The sequence below is a fragment of the Callorhinus ursinus genome, unplaced genomic scaffold, assembly GCF_003265705.2.
Source record: "Callorhinus ursinus isolate GAN/ISIS: 27379988/994484 unplaced genomic scaffold, GSC_fseal_2.0 scaffold18, whole genome shotgun sequence".
Lineage (NCBI taxonomy): Eukaryota > Metazoa > Chordata > Mammalia > Carnivora > Otariidae > Callorhinus > Callorhinus ursinus.
Window position 1 is genome coordinate 24852854 of NW_027397080.1, and position 22052 is coordinate 24874905.

A 22052-nucleotide genomic window follows, 5' to 3' on the forward strand; every position below is an offset into this window, starting at 1 on the left:
CTGCAGCTGTGCCTTTCTGGAATCCCAAAGTTCAGGGCGGAGGTGCAGCCATCCAGGAATTTATTCCTCCATAACTCTTGAGCTCCCCAAATCCCCATGAAGCCCAGGAATGATGTGACTGCAGGGCGCATGGGCCCCTTGGCACCAAGAGCCCCTCCATAAATCAAGGTCTTACTTCTGCTGGCCTCAGGCTGCTTTTTCCAAGGTGACCTGGGCAAAAGTAAAAGGGTAGTCACTCCTCTAGAAATAGTATCTGCCTTCGAGATGAAAGAATCATGAAAAAGCCAACAGGACCAATTCTCTAGAAACGTATTCCTTGGAGGGAGAGGACACTCTTCCTTCATCTCAGAAGATAGTTCAGCCAGGAAGAGTTAGAGTGACAATCTTCCCATGATTTCATCCAGGTTGGGTGGCCCAAGAGGCTTTGAGGCAGACTCAGAGGAGCCCTATTCCTGTGCTGGATCAGCCCCAGTGAAAAGTCAAGGTGACCTCAGCCCCGTCAACCGTTGCACTCAAGATGCCCCCCCCACCCCCACCCCAGGCAGCCTCCGGAATCACAGAACCCTATATCAGCTGGCCCAACACCCTGATGATACAGGCAAGGAAACTATAGGCCCAAGATGGGGAGGAACTTGTTCGAGGTCACACAGGCTTGAGAAGATTCGAGATTAGACCCAGGGGTCCAGGCTGTTTCTTGTGGCCTCACTACATCCCTCCTTTAATGACGCCACAGAGCAGTGTAGCCAGGTTCCAGCCCAGGGCTCCAGAAACTTAGCCCCAACAAACCAATTTGTATGGCCTTCTTGATTTCCCCAGTCACATCTAAATGATCTGTGAGAAAACCAAAGACTGTTAAAAGGTGCCCTTCATATGTCAGAAACAAGCGGGCAGGGAAGGGAAAATGTCATTCCTGACAAACACGGGTACCTGCAAAGCCAACCACCTACATAAACTTTGCCAGAGGTGACCCAAGAGACCAAGCAACTTGGAGGACGGGGGTAATCAAGCCCCAGAGGGAGGCAAGCCCCGAGATGAGCCACGGAGAGGTCAGGGAAAGCAGCTGAGAGGACTAAACTGAAGAGGGACACACATAGACTTCTCGCACAAGACTGCTGGGGGTGCTTAAGTGAGATGATGAAGCCCAGTGCCAGGCATATCGCAGGTGCTCAAGCAATGGTTTCTGGTGCTATATGGCTAAGTAAGCCACCAAGGGCTGGCTCCCCTCTCCCCACTATTTTACAGAGCAGAGCTTGCTGAGGTGTGAGTGCCTGGTTGCCCGCCTAGCCGACCAGTAAACCCGGTGAGGGCAGGAACTGTGCCTGGCTTGCTCACTCACTACAGCTGCCCAGCGCCCATCACAGAGCAGTGCTGCTGGTGTATCTTTGGATGGATGGGTGAGTGGATGTATGGATGGATGGATGGATGGATGGGGGAGTAAGTGGATGAGTGGGTGGGTGGATGGATGGGTGGGTGGGTGGATGGATGACCCATCATCTTCGACATCCCCTCCGTTCCTTCACCAACTCTCCCAGTTTGCCTGGGACCGAGGAGTTTCTCGGGATGCAGGACTCTCCGTGCTGAAACCAGGACAGTCTCGGGCAAACCGCACTGTGTCTGACAACTGTCTGACTAAAGCCACTAAACTCATCACTAAGAGATGAGTGATACTACTGACAAATGTTCAGGAAGAAAGGGGGCTAAGATAGGGACTGGACTCAGATCGGATGGCTCCTCCCTCCCCATCATCTAAGCCCGGGTCTTTCCAACGCCCTCCTTCTCAGACTCCGCCCCCTTCTGGGAAGGTCACCTTAGGAAGGCGGGAGGCCAATTGGGCATGCGCCGCGCACGCCGCAACTGCGCACGCTTGCGTTGGCTTTCTCCGCCTTCCCTCCTCCCACTCGGGAAACCGGAACCGCCTCCCAGTCGGCGGCTCCAACGCGGCCAGCGGGTCCTGGGGGACGCCGGGCCGGCGCCGCGGTGCTCGGCGGGACGACGGCGGAAAGCGACCTCGGGGTTAAGGGGTGGGGCGCGACGTCAGAAGCCAAGATGGCGACGGTGGTCGGACTCTCCTTGAAGCGCCGGTTCCCGCTTGCAACCGTTGGCGGAGCCTGCCTGCAGGTGAGGTGCGGAGCGGGAGGGAGAGGGCAGGCAGGAGAGTGATGGAGGCGGCCTGTTGCTGAGGGGGCCGTGGAGGAGGCCGAGAGAGCACAGCGCAAGGCCTCAGGGAAGGGAAGGGAAGGAATCGCTCCCACTGCGTAGTGCTCGGGTCTGGGCCTGGAGCATCCCTGTCCGTTATCCTTCTGCCCCTCGCAGCAGCTTGGGAGGTTATCAGGGCGGAGACGATTTTTTTTTTTTTTTTTAAGATAGGAAAAGTTCAGAGAGGGGTCTCGGGTTGCCCAAGGTCACATGGCAAGCGAGTAACACTGTTGGAAGCAGAATTCGAGTCCAAACCTTTGGGCTCCAAGCCACTTTTCACTGGGGCTGTTCCAGCACAGGAATAGGGCTCCTCTGAGACAGACCTGCGGGAGTGGGAGGGATGGGACCTGGGAAGCGAGGTCTCTCCTCCAGGATGCAAGATTGAGGGTTCCGTAAACGGGCTAGACCGGGATTGGGGAGGGCAGGGCAGGGGAAGGGAGAAATGGAGGCAGATCACTCTGTCTCCTGAAGGATCTGGACCCTTTCCCTAGTGGGGAGTTTGCGGGAAAGATGGGGTGCCTTGCAGCAGCGGCATCCTCTTAGTGGCCCTTTCTGTAAGGGGCTTACAACAATACCGAGCGCAGAGTTTTGGCACGGATCTCGTAGGTACAGAGCTTGGCTCTGCCCTTATGTATTGGTTTATATTATTCAATGTGCAGTGATACGTTTCCCCGCACCCCCCTCGTATTGTCAGGAAACCACACACTTCTAATCCACCTTGTAAATGGGAATATTTGTAAGGGGAAGGGAAATTGCCATTGCACACGTAAGGCACTAAGCACTTACGAATCCCTTTCAAATCTGTTTCCTCCTCTGGGCTCCTCAACAACCCCTGCAACGTGGGTGAATAGCAGTTCTTAGCTCCTTTTTAGAAGTTTGAAAACTGAGGCCCCGGAAAGAAAATTTTACTTGTTCAAAATATCATGGCCAAGAACCGGAAGATACGGGACCTAAATCCGTTATTTTTAACATAATATGAGAAAAACTCCTAGCACAGATGTGGGCACTGATGAACCAAGAATTAGTTCCTCTCCCCTTCTTGCGCTTACATGAGAATATCTCTCATTCTAAATATTGCTCTAGCCCTATAACAGTTTGTATGGCCTGTCTTCTGGTACTAGCTCTTTCCAATATGGTATATGTGAACTCGGACAAGTCATTTTATAGTCTTTCTGAAACGGGGAGATAGGGAAGGAGGACTGCCTACCAGAGCCTCAGGTTGGTGTCCTCTGAGCATTAAATTGATGACTAATAATGACCTTGTTTACCAGTTCCTTTTATAGTTGCTGAGGAAGCAATTAAGTTGTGAGAGCCCCACCAATGAGAGTGAGTTCCAAAGCTCAGGTCCCTCTTCTCTTCCATGAATGAGTTGAGGAGAAGGCTAGTTTCATAAGTCAGTTTCGTAATTCCAGGTGAGGCCGTTGCAGGGTTTCCTGAGGTCAGAGAAATAGGAGTCCCTCCTCTCCACCTCTTAGGAATCTGCATTCATTCCTGTAAAAGCCACCTCAAAAGAATCCAATAATGAGGGGCGTTTGGGTGGCTCAGTCATTAAGTGTCTGCCTTCAGTTCAGGTCAAGATCCCAGGGTCCTGGGATGGAGCCCCACAGCATCAGGCTCCCCTGCTTAGCAGGGAGTCTGCTTCTTCCTCTCCCCTCTACCTGCCACTCCCCCTGCTTGTGCTCGCATGTGCACGCTCTCTCTCTGTCAAATAAAGAAATCTCTAAAAAAAAAAAAGAATCCAATAATGAACTTGGTATATTATCTATGGGTAATATTCAGGTTCCTAGGACTCTAAGATATGGTAGGATTTCTCTTCTGAATTCCTTTTATGCATTAGTCTGCACCAGTGAACCATAGTTCTTGCCTACAGTGTTTGGCTGTAAGGTATTAATTGATTGTGTTGCCTTATTCGTCTAGGCTGTGAACAACGTTAGGGCAAGTACCGCCTTCTCTCATTTGTGTATCTCATTGCTCTTAGCACTGGAGGGTCTTAGGATACCTGTCTGCCAATCAGAATAATAGAGAAACTAGTGATATTGCCAGTGTTGGAAAGCAGAATTATTTTCTGGGCTATGCTAGTCGCTTGACCCTCCATTTTAATCTTAGGAGGTAGATATTAATATTACCTCCTCTTTTTTTTTAATTCTTTTTTTTTTTATATTTTATTTATTTATTCATGAGAGACAGAGGGGGAGAGAGAGGGAGAGAAGCAGAGGGAGAAGCAGGCTCCCAAGGAGCAGGGAGCCCGATGCGGGACTCGATCCCAGGACCCTGGGATCATGACCCGAGCCAAAGGCAGACGCTTAACCATCTGAGCCACCCAGGCACCCAATATTTCCTCCTCTTTATACAACAGAGGAGATAGAATCAGAGAGGTTAAGTAATTTGCCAAAGAACACACAACTACTAAGTGGTAGAGCTTGGATTTAAACCAGTGCCACTCACACATTTCAGAAACAAGTCTGCACTTTCCGTTTTACTCAGGTTTATAGAGACTCCTTTGCCTTCCACCTCTCCATTTCCACATCTTTCTCTCCTACCTCCAGATTTGTGTCCGTTCTGTTGAGCTCCAAGTCTGTTCCTTAAGGAAACTTTCCTAAAGAAATAACAGGGCCGGGGCACCTGGCTGGCTCGGTTGGTAGAGCATGCAACTCTTGATCTCAGGGTCATGAGTTCAAGGCCCACATTGGACTTAGAGCTTACTTAATTAAAAAAGGGGGGGAGCACCTGGGTGGCTCAGTCAGTTGAGCGTTGGACTCTTGGTTTCAGCTCAGGTCATGATCTCAGGGTCATGAGATGGAGCCCCACGTGGGGCTCTGCACTCAGCATTGAGTCTGCTTGAGGTTTTCTCCCCTCTGCCCCTCTCTGCACATTCTCTCTCTCTTTCTCTAAAATAAAATCTTAAAAAAAAAAAAAGAGCGCCTCAGATGGTTGGGCATCTGCCTTCAGCTCGGGTCATGATCCCGGGGTCCTGGAATTGAGTCCACATCAGGCTCTTGGCCCAGCGGGGAGCCTGCGTCTCCCTCTCCCTCTGCCTCTCCCCCTGCTCATGCTCTCTCTCTCTCTCTCTCTGTATCTCTCTGTCTCAAATGAATAAATAATTTTTAAAAATCTTAAAAAAAAGAAAGAATATTCTCCAAAGTTTGAATCTCAAATACACAACTTCCATCGAGTACATTTAAAGAAATTTGCTAGGGGTGCCTGACTGGCTCAGTCAGTAGAGCATGTGGCTCTTGATCTCAGCGTCATGAGTTCAAGCCCCACATTGGGCATAGAGAAACAAAACAAAACAAAACCCTTACAAGGTCCTACGTGATCTGGCTCTCCTGCTGACTTTCTAATTTCCTTCCCCATTCCTGTCCCTCTCACTCACTCCATTCTCAACAACATTGACCACCTTGTTGCTCCTCAAACACGTGTCCACCTCAAAATTTGTGCTGAGTGTCTCATCTGCCCAGTTTGCTCTTCCCCTAGGTACAGGCATGGCTTGCTCGCTCACCTCCTTCGGGTCTTGCTCAACTGTCAACCTTTTCAGTGAAGTCTTCCCTGGCCACCCCATTTAGAATTGTAGAATTATAGCCAGGACCCCCCCCCCCCCCCCCCCAGGTCCTCCCCCCCCCACCCCATTGCACCTATCCCCTGGGCCCACATAGTATCGATGTTATTTGTGTGTGCCTCCAGCCACTGTAAGCTCCACAAGGATCAGAATCTACGTGTATTTTGCCCTTGATCTCCAGGGCCTAGAACAGTCCTGGAACATAGAAGCCACTCTGTAATATTTATTGAACAAATAAACAAATAAATAGGCCTGGGCTAGCTACTACCTAAGATCTTGCTAATTGTATGAGTTGAGTGTTCTTAGGTTTGTTTGTGAAAAGGAATTATCTTTTTGTGCTGTTCTGTTTTGGATTTGCATTTTCGCCACAGACAGAATAGATAAAGGGTCGAACTTTGCAGTCAAATGACCCATGTTTGAATCCTGGCTCTTTTGTTGTATGATTTTTACTTTCATTTTTTAACTGAGAATAATAAAACTTCCCATTGTTGTAAAGATTAGAGACAACTTAGTACAGCATTTCACACATGGTAAGGGCTCAGTGAATGGAAGTTTTGTTTTTGTTTTTTGGGGGATTTTTTTCATTTTTTTTTTTTTTACTTCTGGGACACCTGTGTAACAAATTTTCAGATTTCTCTATTGCACGAATTTATTTGTTCTTATCGCAGCTGCCATATTCCTCTGGATTAACTCTTAGTGCAGCCCTCAAGTGAACCACTCCTTCACTTAGAACCACAGCCTCCTCTGGTAATTTTGATTTCCGTATCTTCTCTCCTCCTTCCTGTTAACCCTCCCCCCCATCCCACCAAGTGTTGTATAAAATATACAAAATGAATTTAAATTAGTTGTTTAGAAAAAATTAGTAACACTTTGGGGTACCCCAAAACTTATGTTAGGGCTCATTGCCTTATAGTACTCTGTTGTGATTCACCCCTGCATTGTTTTTGTCTCACATCATTCGTAGGATAAGAATTTAAATGATCTGTAAAAAACCTAATCACATTTGGGGAGATCTGCATGAGCAAGTGTAGACCTTTGTATTTTTGTAGAGTGGCTATGAAGCGACATAGGTCTTAGGAAGAGGTCTTAAGGTGAGGACCTGTGGCAGGTGGTGGCCGTCACCTTCAATAAGCCTTTGTGGGAGTGAGACCGAGCTTCCTGGGACTGGATTTTTTTGCCTTCTGATGGAACTATTAAGGCAGCCTTCGCTACCATGGAACTAGAGTTGGCAACAGCAAAGTCCCAGGTTCTTTTGAAAGTCCAAGCTTTACTAATGTTTTGGCCAAAAAAAAAAAAAAATTGAAGAAGTTATGTTTTAAAGGCATTTTGTCCCTCTCTCTTCTAGCACCTACCACAGGCAAGGCAGCCACCCACCCAGCTGTCACATAACCCAGCAGTTACCTTCCTGGGCATTTATCCCAGAGAGATGGAAGCATGTTCACAAATATTCATTGTAACTTCATTCATTGTAGCCAAAAACTGGAAACAACCCAGATGTCCTTCAGTGGGAGAGTGGCTACACAAACTGGAGTCCATCATACCATGAAACACTACTCAGTAGTAAAAAGAAACACTACTTGGATGAATCTCCAGAGAATTATGCTGAATAAAGAAAAGCCAATCCCAAAAGGTTACATACTAGATGATCCCATTTATATATATGTGTGTGTGTATATATGTGTGTGTGTGTGTGTGTGTGTGTATCTTGAAATGACAAAATTACGGGAATAGAGACGGATTAGTGATGGCTAGTAAGGGAGGGAGGCAGGGGTGGGGTGTGGCTTTGATAAGAGCAATACTGGGGTTCTTTGTGGGGATGGGCATGGTCTGTGTCTTGACCGTACCAGTGTTGATGTTCTGGTTGTGGGATTGTGCTATAGTTTTGGACAGTGTTTTCACAGGAGGAAATTGAGTAAAGGATATGAGAGATCTCATTATTATTTCTTATAAATGCATGTGATTTGGTATCTCAAAATGAAGTTTAATTTTTTTAAAAAGCAACAAACTGTGGATATATACAACACTGTGAATGAATCCCAGAAGTATTATGTCGAGTGAAAGAAGCTAGACCCAAGTCCGATTGCATTTATATGAAATTCTGTAAAAGGCAAATCTGTAGTGATAGAAAGCACAGCAGTTACAAGGGTTAGGGAGAGGGCACTGATTGTAAATTTAGGAACACTAGAGAACTTTCTAGATGGAAATGTTCTGTCATAATTATGGTAGGAGTTACACTTCTTTGTTAAAACTCATCAAACTATACACTTAAAATTGGTGAGTTTTATTGTAATGAATTATACGTCATTAAATCTCACCAAACCAAGGTGGGGGCAGTTAGCAAGCAGAAGGCTGCGGGAGCAAATCATCTTCCGTGATCTTTTCACTTCGTCCACTTTGTCTTAAATGCCACAAGGTGGCGGTAACCAAATGTTCCTGCTGTTTTACAAAATGGAGTTCCTAGGGGGTGCCTGGCTGGCTCAGTCGCTAGAGGGAGCGACTCTTGATCTCCAGGTCATGAGTTCAAGCCCCACGTAGAGCTTAAAAATAAATAAAATAGAATGGAATAGAATAGAATCCTGCCTTTAATTCTTAAAAAAAAAAAGGTGGAGTCCCTAATGGAAGATGTTCCTTTTACTGCTGACCCTAGCCAGATTGGTAATAAAGGAAAATACCACTTCACCTTCATTCTCATCTTCTCTCTGTATTTCCTTTTCTCATACTGAGATCTGATGTTTATATTTTCAGCCTCACTTAATTCAGGACACTTTGTGCCGGCAAGTATGACAATCACATTTCTTGTAGTTACACAATTAACCTTCCCAGTTTTTCATCTTTTTTTACCAGTTTATAAGAGAACCAGCTGGCCTGGGAGATAGGCTGCATGTGTCTGCATACAAACTGGGGGCTCAGCTGCTCGTTGCTGTTTGGACTGACAGGACCCCCACTCTGCCCCTCGGATGGGGCCCAGGGGACTTGGTGTGGCCTCCACCTGGTGTCCTCCTCCTGGATAGAAGAGTTTCAAGAGCTGTGGGTTGGGGACAGCATGTTTGCGTTAATCTAATGCTCAAGTTTTGCTTTTTTCATTTTTCCCTTTTTAAATTTTATTTTAAATTCAGTATAATTTTTTGCATTTTTCTTCAATTTTTCTTAACTATAAATTGAATTGCTGTGCACAAAGGCCTGGACCAGGTACGCTGGGAGATGTAAAATGTAACCTGTTCCATGCTGTGAGTGGTTAATTTTATGTGTCAGCTGGGCCACAGGGTGACCAGGTAGTTTGGTCCAGCACTCTGGGTATTTCTGTGATGGTGTTTTTGGGTGAGTTTAACGTTTAAATCAATAGACCAGGGCGCCTGGGTGGCTCAGTCAGTTAAGCAACTGCCTTCAGCTCAGGTCATGAGCCAGGGTCCTGGGATCGAGCCCCGCATCGGGCTCCCTGCTCCGCGGGAGGCCTGCTTCTCCCTCTACCCCTGCTTGTGTCCCCTCTCTCGCAGTGTCTCTGTCAAATAAATAAATAAAATCTTTAAAAAAAAAAAAGAAAGAACCAAGAAGAGACCTGCAAATATTCACAAATAAATAGGATAGTACAGTGTTTAGGAACATGGGTTCTGGAGTCAGGCAGACTTGGGTTCCAGTCGTGGCTCCTCTCATCAGCTCATCATAAAGAGTGGTTTTAAAAATGAGTATGAATTTAAATATGAAACTTTTGAGCAATAGCAACCTTTTTGCAAATCTGTTCTTAGGGGGAAGCTGTTCCGGTGAAGGAGGGAAGGAATCAGAGACCAGACCTCTTCACTCTCCCTCTCATAGCAGCCCCTGCAGTGGCACTCCAGGGTTCTGAGCTCACGGTGTGAGCTGGCAGAGACGGAATACCCAGGAGCTGATGATAGAATCATCCTAGAGAACAGGACTCAGCTGTTTGTTAGTTCCCTAAATGTAGTCTCTTCTTTCCTGCTACAGTGCTGTGAACTGAATGCGTTCCCCCAGAATTCATACGTGGAAACCCCAGCCCCCATTGTGATGGTGCTTGAAGATGGAGCCTGTGAGAGGGAATTAGGGTTAGATGAGGTCAGGAGGGTGGGGCCCTTACAAAAAGAGGAAAAGACAGGAGATCTCTCTCTCTGCCACATGAGGGCATAGCAAGAAAGCAGCCATCTGTAAACCAAAAAGAGAGTCCTCACCAGACACCAAGTCTGCCTGACACCTTGATCTTGGACCTCCCAGCCTCCAGAACTGTGAGAAACAGATGTTGTTTAAGCCACCCAGTCTTTGGTGTCTTGTTACAGCAGGCCAGGCTGACTGAGACACCTAATCTAGAAGCACCAGCATCTCCTTACAACAACTACAGTAGCTTTCTGCTAGTTTCTCCACATGTTGTTTGACAGTTCTTCCTTCAACCAGTGATATTCTTCTCAAAAATAAAGAATGATTATGTCTCCCACCTGATAATTTGTGCTAGCCTCTCATTGCTCTTAGGATAAAATCGAAATCTTGACTTGCTCACATCTGCCACTTCCATCCTTACTCAGGCCTCCCTCACTCACACTGGACTTCTCTCGGTTCTCCCAGATGTGCTGTGCTCTCCCCAATTGGGCCTCCACACGTGTTGTCCCCTCAGTTTATACATCCCTCCTTCCCCTGATCCCCACGTACCGAGCCACAGCTTGAATATCCTTTATGGGGCCTTCCCTGATCTCTTGTACTAGTGTAAGTCTCTGTTGTGTTCTTCCCTCTTTATACTTTATTATGAATATTTAATTTCTCTTGCCGGGGCGCCGGGGTGGCTCAGTCAGTTGAGCATCTGCCTTCGGCTCAGGTCATGATTCCAGGGTCCTGGGATCAAGGCCGGCATCAGACGCCTTACTCAGCGGGGAGCCTGCTTCTCCTTCTTCTGCCTGCCACTCCCCCTGCTTGTGCACTCAGCTTGTTCTCTATCAAATAAATAAAAATCTTTTTATAGGGGTGCCTGGGTGGCTCAGTCGTTAAGCATCTGCCTTCAGCTCAGGTCATGATCCCAGGGTCCTGGGATCGAGCCCCGCATCGGGCTCCCTGCTCCACAGGAAGCCTGCTTCTCCCTTTCCCACTCCACCTGCTTGTGTCCCTCTCTCACTGTGTCTCTCTCTGTCAAATAAATAAATAAAATCTTAATAAATAAATAAATTTCTCTCTTGCTCATACAAAGTAGATTCTGTGAGGGCAAAGACTTTGTTTCATTATGTGCTATTTCACCCGCCCCCAGTACCATATCTGGTATGTGCTAGGTGCTTAGTATTTGTTGGATATCAAATGACTGCCTTTCTCAGGAAGACTGTCAGGAGGCACCTTGGTGGCTCAGTCGGTTAGGCATCCCAACTTGATTTCCGCTCAGCTTGTGGTATCCGGGTTGTGAGATTGGAGCCTTGCCATGGGCTCTGAACTCAGCAGAGAGTCCGCTTTAGACTCTCCCTCTGCCCCTCCCGGCTCCGTGCGCTCACGTGCTCCACTCTAAAATAAATAAATCTTGGGGCGTCTGGGTGGCTCAGTCATCAAGCATCTGCCTTCAGCTCGGGTCGTGATCCCAGGGTCCTGGGATCGGGCCCCGCATCGGGCTCCCTGCTAGGCAGAAAGCCTGCTTCTCCTTCTCCCACTCCCCGTGCTTGTGTTGCTGCTCTTGCTATCTCTCTCTCTCTCTATCAAATAAAACCTTTTAAAAATTAATTAGTTAATTCTTTAAAAAAAAAAAGACTGTGTGTCAGTAATGTGTGGGTTTGTATCCAGTGTGGTAGTTTATAGTGCCAGCTAAACAGGAGGATTTATTTTGCATTTTTAATATTTTTTTCCTTTCTTGTGAATTTTTTCAATTTCAGGCCTGCCGGGGGGCACAGACAGCTGCCGCCGCAGCTCCCCGAATCAAGAAATTTGCCATCTACCGTTGGGACCCAGACAAGACTGGAGATAAACCTCATATGCAAACTTACGAAATTGATTTGAATAAGTGAGTATCTATGTGAGAGCTAGGTATTTGATAAGTGAAAGTGTACTCTTGATCTGATTCAGGGACATGCTTTTCACATCCTTGGAAGGTTTTTTTTTTTTTTTTTTTTTTTTTAAGGATTTTATTTACTTATTTGATAGAGAGAAAGTGCATGCACAAGCAGGGGGAGCGACAGGCAGAGAGAGAGAGAGGGAGAAGCAGGCTCCCAAGGAGCAGGGAGCCCGATGCGGGACTCGATCCCAGGGCCCTGGGATCATGACCTGAGCCGAAGGCAGTCGCTTAACCAGCTGAGCCACCCAGGCGCCCACATCCTTGGAAGGTTTAAAAACAGATCATTCAGTGGCTCTGGAATTTAAATCTCTTTTTCAAACAAGAATGAAGTATGTACCTGATTCAAAAAGATAACCGGGGGCACCTGGGTAGCTCCGTCAGTTAAGCATCTGACGCTTGGTTTCAGCTTGGGTCTTGATCTCAGGGTTTTGAGTTCAGTCCCCATGTTGGGCTCCCCTCTGGGCGTGGAGCCTACTTAAAAAAAAAAAAAAAGACTAATACCAAGAAGATTAACTTTTGAGAAATTCCTTTCCTTTTCCCAAATCAGAGGATGACAAATTTCTAGGAGTATTGGTAGAGCTGGATAGACACCATAAATGTGGCAGGAATGGTGATAGGACAAGATAGGGGTGTAGTTAAAATATTAACAAAGATTCGTACCGCTATTATCTCCTAGTTGTGCAGGTTAGAAGTCTGGTAAAAGTTTCATCAGACTAAAATCGAGGTGTCAGCAGGCCATGTTCCTTTCTGGAGACTAAGGGGAAATCCATTTTCTATTCCTTTGGGCTGTTGGCAGAATTCAGTTCCTTACAGTTGCAAAACCAAGGTTCCTATTTCCTTGTTGGCTGTAAGCTGAGGGCCACTCCCAGCTTTTAGAGGCCTCTGGGCTCTGTGGCTCATAGTCCCCACCTTCAAAGGCAGCAACAGCAGCTTGAGTCCTTCATCTCTCTCTGAGCCACTCTTCTTTCATCAGCTTCCACCCTGAAGGATCTCCACAGGTAGCCAAAGGGAAGGAAGCATCTGGTGAGCTGGGCTCCAGCTTCCCACTGTGCCACCCCTGCCCTCCCCAGCATAACCAGAACTGCTCTATTTTGTGATCTGTTTTATTTGTCAGTGAATAAGTATTTTATTTCTTTTGAACAAAAGCTTCCATAGTGCCAAAAAAAAGGTTTGAAAACTACTACTCTCAATGCTTTCTTTGACTCTGTATTGACACATAAGTTCTATTAAGCAATATAGCTAGTTGATATATAACGTTCTTGTCAAGGAGACAATTACAAACAGCAACCAGAAATCATTAGTAATATTCAAAGAAAAGGAAATTGTACAGGCCACACTTGATTTTGGTTCAGGTCATGATCTTGGGGATGTGGGATCGAGCCCCGTGTCAGGCTCCATGCTCTGCGCAGTCTGCTTGAGATTTTCTCCCTCTGCCTCTTTCCCCTGCTCGTGGGTGCCTACAGTAGATTAGATAGATAGATAGATAGATAGATAGATAGATAGAAGAAAGAAAAAGAAAGAAAAGGAAGGAAGGAAAGAAAGAAAGTCAGTCTTCAAAACAAAATCAGGGGCATCTGGCTGGCTCAGTTGGTAGAGCATGCAACTCTTGATCTCAGGGTTGTGACTTCAAGCCCCATGTTGGGCATGGAGCCTACTTAAATTAAAAACTATTTTAAAAATCCATGCTCTCCAGAGAGAGAATAAAATCCAGAGTTTCTACATCATGTTATTCACGAGGACCAACGTACAGTCCAGCATCACTAATCATACCAAGAAGAGTGAAACATGACCCAAACTCAAGTGGAAAGACAAATAGTAAAATAGTAAAATGAGAGACCCAAATCCAACCACATCAATAATTACACCATGTAAAGGCACTAAACACTCCAATTAAAAGGCAAAGATTGTCAAAATAGATAAAAAGCAAAACCCAGTTTCATGCTGCTTACAAGAAATGCACTTTAAATATTGTTAAAAACAAAATTCAAGTAAGTAAATTCTTTTTAAGAGTTTATTTATTTGACAGAGACACAACGAGAGAGGGAACACAAGCAGGGAGAATGGGAGAGGGAAACAGGCTTCCTGCTGAGCAGGGAGCCCGAGCGGGGCTCGATCCCAGGACCCTGGGATCATGACCTGACCTGAACGCGGACGCTTAATGACTGAGCCACCCAGGCGCCACGCAACTAAGTAAATTTTAAAGATTTTACTGGCTTTATGTAACCATTCCTGAATCAGGCAGCATCTAATCTACCAGATAGATTAGATGCTGCCAGGTGCCAAGGGGCACCCCGTGGTTCATACAGTTAAGCATCCAGCTCTTGATCTCAGCTCAGGTTTGATCTCAGGGTTGTGGTTGGAGTCTACTTTAAACAAAAAAAAAGGTGGGGCACCTGGGCGGCTCAGTCAATTAAGCGTCTGCCTTCGGCTCGGGTCATGATCCCAGAGTCCTGGGATCGAGCCCCACATTGAGCTCCCTGCTCAGCGGGAAGCCTGCTTCTCCCTCTCTCGCTCCCCCTGCTTATGTTCCCTCTCTGTGTCTCTCTCTGTCAAATAAATAAAATCTTAAAAAAAAAAAAAAAAGAAAAAGGAGCTCCACAGAGCTGCACAAAATGAAAGACTTATAGGCAGACAGGAGTGGGAAGAAAGACCAAAAAAGCATATTGGTTATGGCAAGGTCACTTTCCTTTACAGAATGGCAAAATCAATTAGGCAAATGCCTAACTAGGTGATTCCTAATTGACTGGTTTTAAATTACATTTCTGGAAGAACCAAAACTGAAGGTAAGTCTCAGTTTGACATGAGGCTTGGCATAAGTGACTCCATTTGGGGCCTATTGTTTTGTTTTTAACAAAATAAAGACACAGGTTGAAAATAAAAGATATCCATAAAAACTGCATAAGCATAAGAAAGGTAGAGTGGCTATTGTAAAATCAGATGACTAAAAGGCAAAGAATATGCCAGAAATAAGAGGACATTTCATAATGATAAAGGGACCATTTTATCAGGAAGACATGTCAGTCATAAATGTATATACACCTAATAACAGAGCTTCAAAGTTGGCAGAATTGAAGAATTTCAAGAATTAAGGAACAAACATCTGCAGTCCTTTCAGCAATGGGTAGAACAATTAAGGAGTAAAGACATAAATAATCTGAACATTATCAATCATCTTGCTCTAATTAGTGTTTTTGAGACATCACACCAAATGGTTGCAAAACACGTTCAAGTGTGCATGCTACGTTCATTGTGATAACTGGGCCGTAAAACAAATCAAATAAATTCCAAAAACTTGGGATCTTCTAGCGTGAATTCAAATAGAGAGCAGTAACAGTAGGACATCTGAGAGAGACACAGCCCTTAAAATATGATGTAGGAGTGCTTGGGTGGCTCAGTTGGTTGAGCATCCGACTCTTGGTTTCGCTCAGGTAATGATCTCAGGGTCCTGGGCTGGAGCCCCACATTGGACTCCGTGCTGGGCATGGAGCTTGCTTGCGATGCTCTCACTCTACCCCCCCCATTCCCTTTCTCAAAAAATTAATTAATTAATTAATTTTAAAGATGTAAAAACTAGAAGAAAATTCTGTGTATTCATGAAACCTCAGGAAGGGTTGTGGTCTTTTTAGATTTAACAGTGATAGTATCATAAGAGGAAAAGGTAGTTTAATTATGTAAGTATTTAAATCTGTGTTTTAAAAAATTCCATTACCCAAGGGGCGCCTTGGTGGCTCAGTCAGTTAAGCATCTGTCTTCGGCCCAGGTCATGGTCCCAGGGTCCTGGAATCGAGTCCTGCATCGGGCTCCCTGCTCAGTGGGGAGTCTGCTTCTCCCTCTCCGTCTGCTGCTCCCCTTGCTTGTGCTCTGTCAAACAAATAAATAAAATCTTTAAAAAAAAAATTCCATTACTCAGATTAGAAGTCAAATAGCCTAAGTTGCTGATTGAGGGCTGCGAGTGGGGAAGGGGCAGGGTTAGCATCAAATATAATAGATTTGTGGTATATATTTTGGTGTTGTCCAGGGCTTTTCTGGCTCCTAAAACCCTCGTAATCCTCCTAAAATCCTTGTAATCCTAAGAGATAAGAGCTACAGGGTCATCTTTTATTATAATATTTTGGTTTTGCTCCTAGTTCCTAAAATAGCTCCAGATAAATAATAAAGGTAAAATGGGTAGCCTTTTTTTTTTTAATTTTTTATTGTTATGTTAATCACCATGCATTACATCATTAGTTTTTGATGTAGTGTTCCATGATTCATTGTTTGTGCATAACACCCAGTGCTCCACGCAGAACGTGCCCTCTTTAATACCCATCGCCAGGTTAACCCATCCCCCCACCCCCCTCCCCTCTAGAACCCTCAGTTTTTCAGAGTCCATCGTCTCTCATGGTTCGTCTCCCCCTCCCATTTCCCCCCTTCATTCTTCCCCTCCTGCTATCTTCTTCTTTTTTTTTTCCTTAACATATATTGCATTATTTGTTTCAGAAGTACAGATCCGTGATTCATCAGTCTTGTACAATTCACAGCGCTCACCATAGCACATACCCTCCCCAATGTCTATCACCCAGCCACCCCTCCCTCCCACCCCCACCACTCCAGCAACCCTCAGTTTGTTTCCTGAGATTAAGAATTCCTCATATCAGTGAGGTCATATGATACATGTCTTTCTCTGATTGACTTATTTCGCACAGCATAACACCCTCCAGTTCATCCACCTCGTTGCAAATGGCAAGATTTTGTTCCTTTTGATGGCTGCATAATATTCCATTGTATATATACATGCCACATCTTTATCCATTCATCTGTTGATGGACATCTTGACTCTTTCCACAGTTTGGCTATTGTGGACATGGCTACTATAAACATCTGAGTGCATGTGCCCCTTCGGATCCCTACATCTGTATCTTTGGGGTAAATACCCAGTAGTGCAATTGCTGGATCTTACGGTAGCTCTATTTTCAACTTTTTGAGGAACCTCCATACTGTTGTCCAGAGTGGTTGCACCAGCTTGCATTCCCACCAACAGTGTAGGAGGGTTGCCCTTTCTCCGAATCCCTGCCAACATCTGTTGTTTCCTGACTTGTTAATTTTAGCCATTCTGACTGGTGTGAGGTGGTATCTCATTGAGGTTTTGATTTGTATTTCCCTGATGCCGAGCGATGTTGAGCACTTCTTCATGCGTCTGTTGGCCATTTAGATGTCTTCTTTGGAAAAATGTCTCTTCATGTCTTCTGCCCATTTCTTGATTGGATTATTCTTTGGGTGTTCAGTTTGATAAGTTCCTTAGAGATTTTAGATACTAGCCCTTTATCTGATATGTCATTTGCAAATATCTTCTCCCATTCTGTCCGTTGTCTTTTGGTTTTGTTGACTGTTTCTTTTGCTGTGCAAAAGCTTTTTATCTTGATGAAGTCCCAATAGTTCATCTTTGCCCTTGCTTCAAATGGGTAGTCTTTTGTTACTCATAAGAAGAGCCTTTCAGCCACCAGCCTTTATGTTAATGAGGTGATTTCTAGAAATCTCCTAGATAACTGGGAGAAACCCACCCTGTCTGGAAGTTTGGAACACAGAGCCCTACCCCTTGACCTGGGAGGGGAGAGAGATTAGAGGTGAATCACTTAAACCAGCAGCCAGTGTAATCAATCATGCCGAGGCCCTGAAGCCTCCTTAAAATCTGTGGAGTATGGGGTTCAGAGAGCTTAGGTGGGTGAACTCATGGAGGTGCAGGGAGAGGGCATGGCTCTGCTTCCCCTTCCCACATACCTGGCCCTGTGCATCTCTTCCATTTGGCTGTTCTACTAAATCATAGTCTAGTAAGTTAACTGTTTTTCTGAGTTCTGTGAGCCACTGTAGCAATTATCAAACCCATGGAGGGGATCATGAGAATCTCTGATTTATAGCCGGCCATCCGGAGCACAGGTGACAGCTAGGCTTGCAGGGTCTGAGGAGGGCGGGCAGTCTGTTGGACCGAGCCCCTCCCCTGTGGGACCTGAGGCTGTCTCTGGGTCAGTGGGCAGATTGAGTTATGATGTGGGACACCTGGCTGGTGTTGCAGGATTGCTCCGTCCTGGAAACTACGCATTTGGTGACCAGGAGTATCAGAAGTGAAGTATCGGGGGTGAGGAGGTGACAGGTTCCCAGCTTTAAGAAAATTTCCTTTAAAAAACATTCCTAAGATCTCATAAATAGAGAGGCAAAGAACACGGGTGGACAGAATCTGCAGCATTAGTCGACTAGAACAAACAGGCCATGCAGGCGTGGATTTTCATCTGTTCTCTGGTGCGCCTCCAGCACCCGGAGCAGAACCTGGCACAGAGCAGACTTTCAATAAACAGTTGATGAGTGCAGAAAAATCACTGATTTTATGACAAATATTCAGCCACTGTGATTTTCGGAGATCTCTGATTAAAACACTGACAATAGTAAAATTGTCAAAATAGCAGAGGTTTTTAAAGGTCACAGTTCCCAATATTAGCAAAGATAGGGCGGTGGGGTATTTGCACATTGCTGCTAGAAGACTGATAAGGCAGCATGTTAGCTAATCTCATCCTGGTGACATTTCATAGCATAGGTCAGGTTCTGTGCCACACTCTCATGCTGCACACCTTAAATCCACACCTTGTCCGTGATGTCTCAGTAAAGCCAGGAAAACAAATCTCGATCGTGCTAAAGGATGTTTGGGGAGGGGGCATATGTTTTTAAAGGCCATACGTAGAGAAGTACCAAGCGGCACGGGCAGCAGCCAGAAATAGATGTGTTGAGCACTGGGCTGTATACCAGCTGCCGTGGAAAGGGCAGGTTTTTAGTTCATCTTTGTAACAATCGTGTGCCATAAAGATCAGTTCCATTTTACGGATCAAGAAACAGGCTCAGAGAGCTTGAGCTATTCCAAAGAACTGCACTCTCTACACGATGATAATCGTGGTTAAACTAAGTGTATGTGGCGGATGCTCCCCACCTCATCTTCCCATGTGTCAGTTCACCCGCGGTAGTCCCGTGAGATGTAGCAGCTGCTCTGCACTTTGCAGGCGGGGGGCTGAGGAAGGGGTTTGCTCGAGGGTCCAAGCCAGGACTCTGACCTGCCTTCCGGACACCAGGCCTGCGCTCCACCTTCCAAGCCCAGTGCTACTACCCTTCCCCCCTCTGGCTGTCCCCACACGCATGGACTCATAGCGCTTTGGAGTGGGGCACTGTCTCTCCTGCAGCTTTCCTTTTCCTAGAAATGTATACACAGTGCGACTCCACCATGCACAACATGTATAAGAATACACACAAATAAAAGTATGGAAAAAATTCTGAGCAGCTAATGTGTGCAGATGTCTCAGATCATATTATGATAAAGTGCAGGGAGTTGGAACTTCCCATCAATACAACTGGGGTGTTCTGTTGTTTTTGGTCAGATGTGGTCCTATGGTGTTGGATGCTTTAATCAAGATTAAGAATGAAATTGATTCTACCTTGACCTTCCGAAGATCATGCAGAGAAGGTAAGCATTTCCTTCCTTGTTAGGCTTTAGACACTTAGGCTCTGGTTCCGGGGCCCACCACAACTGAGCTGGCCTTCTGCCAGGTGACCTTGCTGGGCATCACACTTCCTTTCCTTGGGTAAATGCACCAAAAATTCCAAGCATAGGGGCGCCTGGGTGGCTCAGTCATTAAGCATCTGCCTTCGGCTCAGGTCATGATCCCGGGGTCCTGGGATCAAGCCCTGCATTGGGCTCCCTGCTCCGCGGGAAGCCTGCTTCTCCCTCTCCCACTCCCCCTGCTTGTGTTCGCTCTCTCGCTGTGTCTCTCACTGTCAAATAAATAAATAAAATCTTAAAAGAAAAAAAAATTCCAAGCGTAGTACAGGTTCTGGTTTCTGAGTTTTCTTCCCATTTGGGAGCTTTATGTCACGTGGTTACTGCATCTGGCGATCCCCCTGAGCTGCTGCACCCTTCGGGGACTAGCTCCCGGCTGCTAGCAGCCACCTCTGCACCGCTGCTGAGCTCATTCACTGGAGGAGGGGGTGGGGGGAGACAGTGGAGAGTTTCTAGTTGGTGCTTATGCACACATAACCCTTATCCAGCAGGGGGTACCATGCCCCCCTGCCCAGCTCCCAGCATTACGTGTGTACATGTGTATAGAGCACCTGCTCAGTAGGAACGTTCTGGGTGGGAACAGAGTTTTCCACAGTTGCTCCTGGTGCCACAGGAGCTGATTTTAGGCAGTGTTCAGACCAGCATTTTTTACTATAATAGCTGTGTGTATATGTGACATGTTAGAAAAATATAATTACTAATGACCATGTAACAGTGATAATCATCTTTTAATATAAATTTAAGTAAAAATGAGTTGATTTTAAGAAAACTCATAAATAATCCTTCAGCAATACTCGGACGTGGCAAAAATCACAGAGGGGTACCACAAGGGCTGGTGGTTCCTGACGGCCGTAGAGCCCAGTCAGTGGGCCAGGCTCTGTTCTGGGCACTTGAAGGGGGATAGACCAGCACTGTGAGTGTTTAGGCCCAGGGAGGTTAAGGGACTTCCAAAAAAACACGTAGATAGTTAGCTGGGGAGCCAGGAGTCAGCCAGAGCTGTCAGATTCCAGAACGGCACTCAGGCGGTACACTCTGCTGGCCAGGCTTGGAAGACCTGGGATAAAACCAAAACAGGGTAGTTTGGGCCACGACCAGTGTGAAACTTCTTCCTAAAATGACCTTCCATAAAAGAAGAAGTCACTATAGACGCCGGCCCATCACTCTTGTCTGTGTTCTGCTGTTTTTCAAGTATTTCAGTCTTCCTCCTAAGACAGCTGCTTTGATTCAGCTGGTCGTACAGGATGGGATTTACTGTACCAAATGCTGACAGATACTACGATAGTCTGGCTGAGTCCTGCTGTTCGGGGAACGTTCTGCTGTAATTAAGTACCAGCCTTCCCCATGTAAGTCCTGGCAACACAGGAAATATAGATGCTTTTCAGTAACCTTTCCCCGTAAGACTTTTTCAGAGCCAAGAACATATGATGTGATCCATCTGGACTAAAAAGTATGAGGCAGAATGATATTAATTGCCACTCCTTTTTATTCCCTTATTGATTGTTAAGAGAATTTCCAGGGGAGCCTTTTTCAAAGATTCATTGGATTTATTTTTTAAATAGTATACCATTTCTTATAAGAGCATACTTCTCTGGTTGGATGCCAGGCACATGTAAATATATTGATAGCATTCAGTCTCTTGGGAAACTTAAGGGGTATTTGCTTAATGATGGGTCTTTGTGTTCTCTTACATACTTACTAAGATTTACAGGAGGGTGCCTGGGTGGCTCAGTCAGTTAAGCGTCTGCCTTCGGCTCAGGTCATGATCTCAGGGTCCTGGGATCGAGTCCCACATCAGGCCCCCTGCTCAGTGGGGCATCTGCTTCTCCCTCTGACTCTCTGTGCTCTCCCTCTCTCTCTCTCTCAAATAAATAAAATCTTAAAAAAAAAAAAAAAAAGGATTTACAGGAGAAGAAGACGGTGTGGTCTTACTAAAGTGATAACCCAATACAGGTTTCACAAGTAATCACATTTCTCTGGCCTGATGACCTTCAAAAAAACAGCTTCAGAGAAGTGGGTTCAGATTGCATAGTCCTCTTTAAACTCTGAAATACCTAGGAAATTTCCGTACACAGCAAATGAGTCCAGGCAAAGAAACGTGTCATTTTCAGGGTCCTTGGTCAGCACCTTGTTTTTGCTTGGTTTGCTTTGCTTTCACATGAGTTCATTCTTCTCCCTGGAAAGGCAATGCTCAGGCAGTTAATGTGGGTTTTGTGTCCCAGGGGCAACCACTGTGCTGCTAGTTGTAGTGAAGACAACAGAGTTAAGAGTTCTATGTGGATAATCCATGTCCAGGCCTCAGCTGGAAGATGACCAGCACAGTGTTGATTTGCTTTTGGGCTCTGTCTGTCACAGTTTGATTTCAAATAACAGGGGCTTTTTAAAAAAGGGTTGGGGATGGGGCGCCTGGGTGGCTCAGTCGTTGAGTGACTGCCTTCGGCTCAGGTCATGATCTCAAGGTCCTGGGATTGAGCCCCACATCGGGCTCCCTGCTCCGCGGGAAGCCTGCTTCTCCCTCTCCCACTCCCCTCTGCTTGTGTTCCCTCTCTCGCTATGTCTCTCTCTGTCAGATAAATAAATAAAATCTTTTTTGAAAAGGGTTGGGGGTTGGGGTGCTAATTTACTTCTGAAAATGCATGAAGCATGGCGCTAGGACCAGTGTGGGAACTCCATGATGCCCACAGTGCCCTAGGCCCCTTCTGTCT

At 46.0% G+C, this 22052-nt stretch overlaps 1 protein-coding gene and 1 long non-coding RNA gene across 4 annotated transcripts in view; both read left to right on the forward strand.

The window, feature by feature from the left end:
- The first annotated feature begins 1896 nt into the window (after nt 1-1896).
- Nucleotides 1897-22052, forward strand: part of SDHB (succinate dehydrogenase complex iron sulfur subunit B) — a 29145-nt gene continuing 8989 nt past the window's right edge. The window contains exons 1-3 of one of the 2 annotated variants that reach the window (XM_025855929.2): nt 1897-2118; nt 11599-11726; nt 19172-19257. In XM_025855929.2, the coding sequence (XP_025711714.1) occupies nt 2047-2118; nt 11599-11726; nt 19172-19257 (286 nt within the window). In that variant the 5' untranslated portion in view covers nt 1897-2046. The remainder of the gene's footprint in view (nt 2119-11598; nt 11727-19171; nt 19258-22052) is intronic. The other variant, XM_025855927.2, reaches the window with a different exon arrangement.
- On the forward strand, nt 4404-10201 carry LOC112811694 (uncharacterized). 2 transcript variants are annotated; one of them, XR_003205120.2, is made up of 3 exons: nt 4404-6499; nt 7098-7382; nt 9496-10201. It is a non-coding gene; the product is annotated as an uncharacterized lncRNA (long non-coding RNA). The 2 variants fall into 2 exon arrangements; XR_012381358.1 differs by lacking the exon at nt 4404-6499 and having other exon boundaries at nt 6558-7382.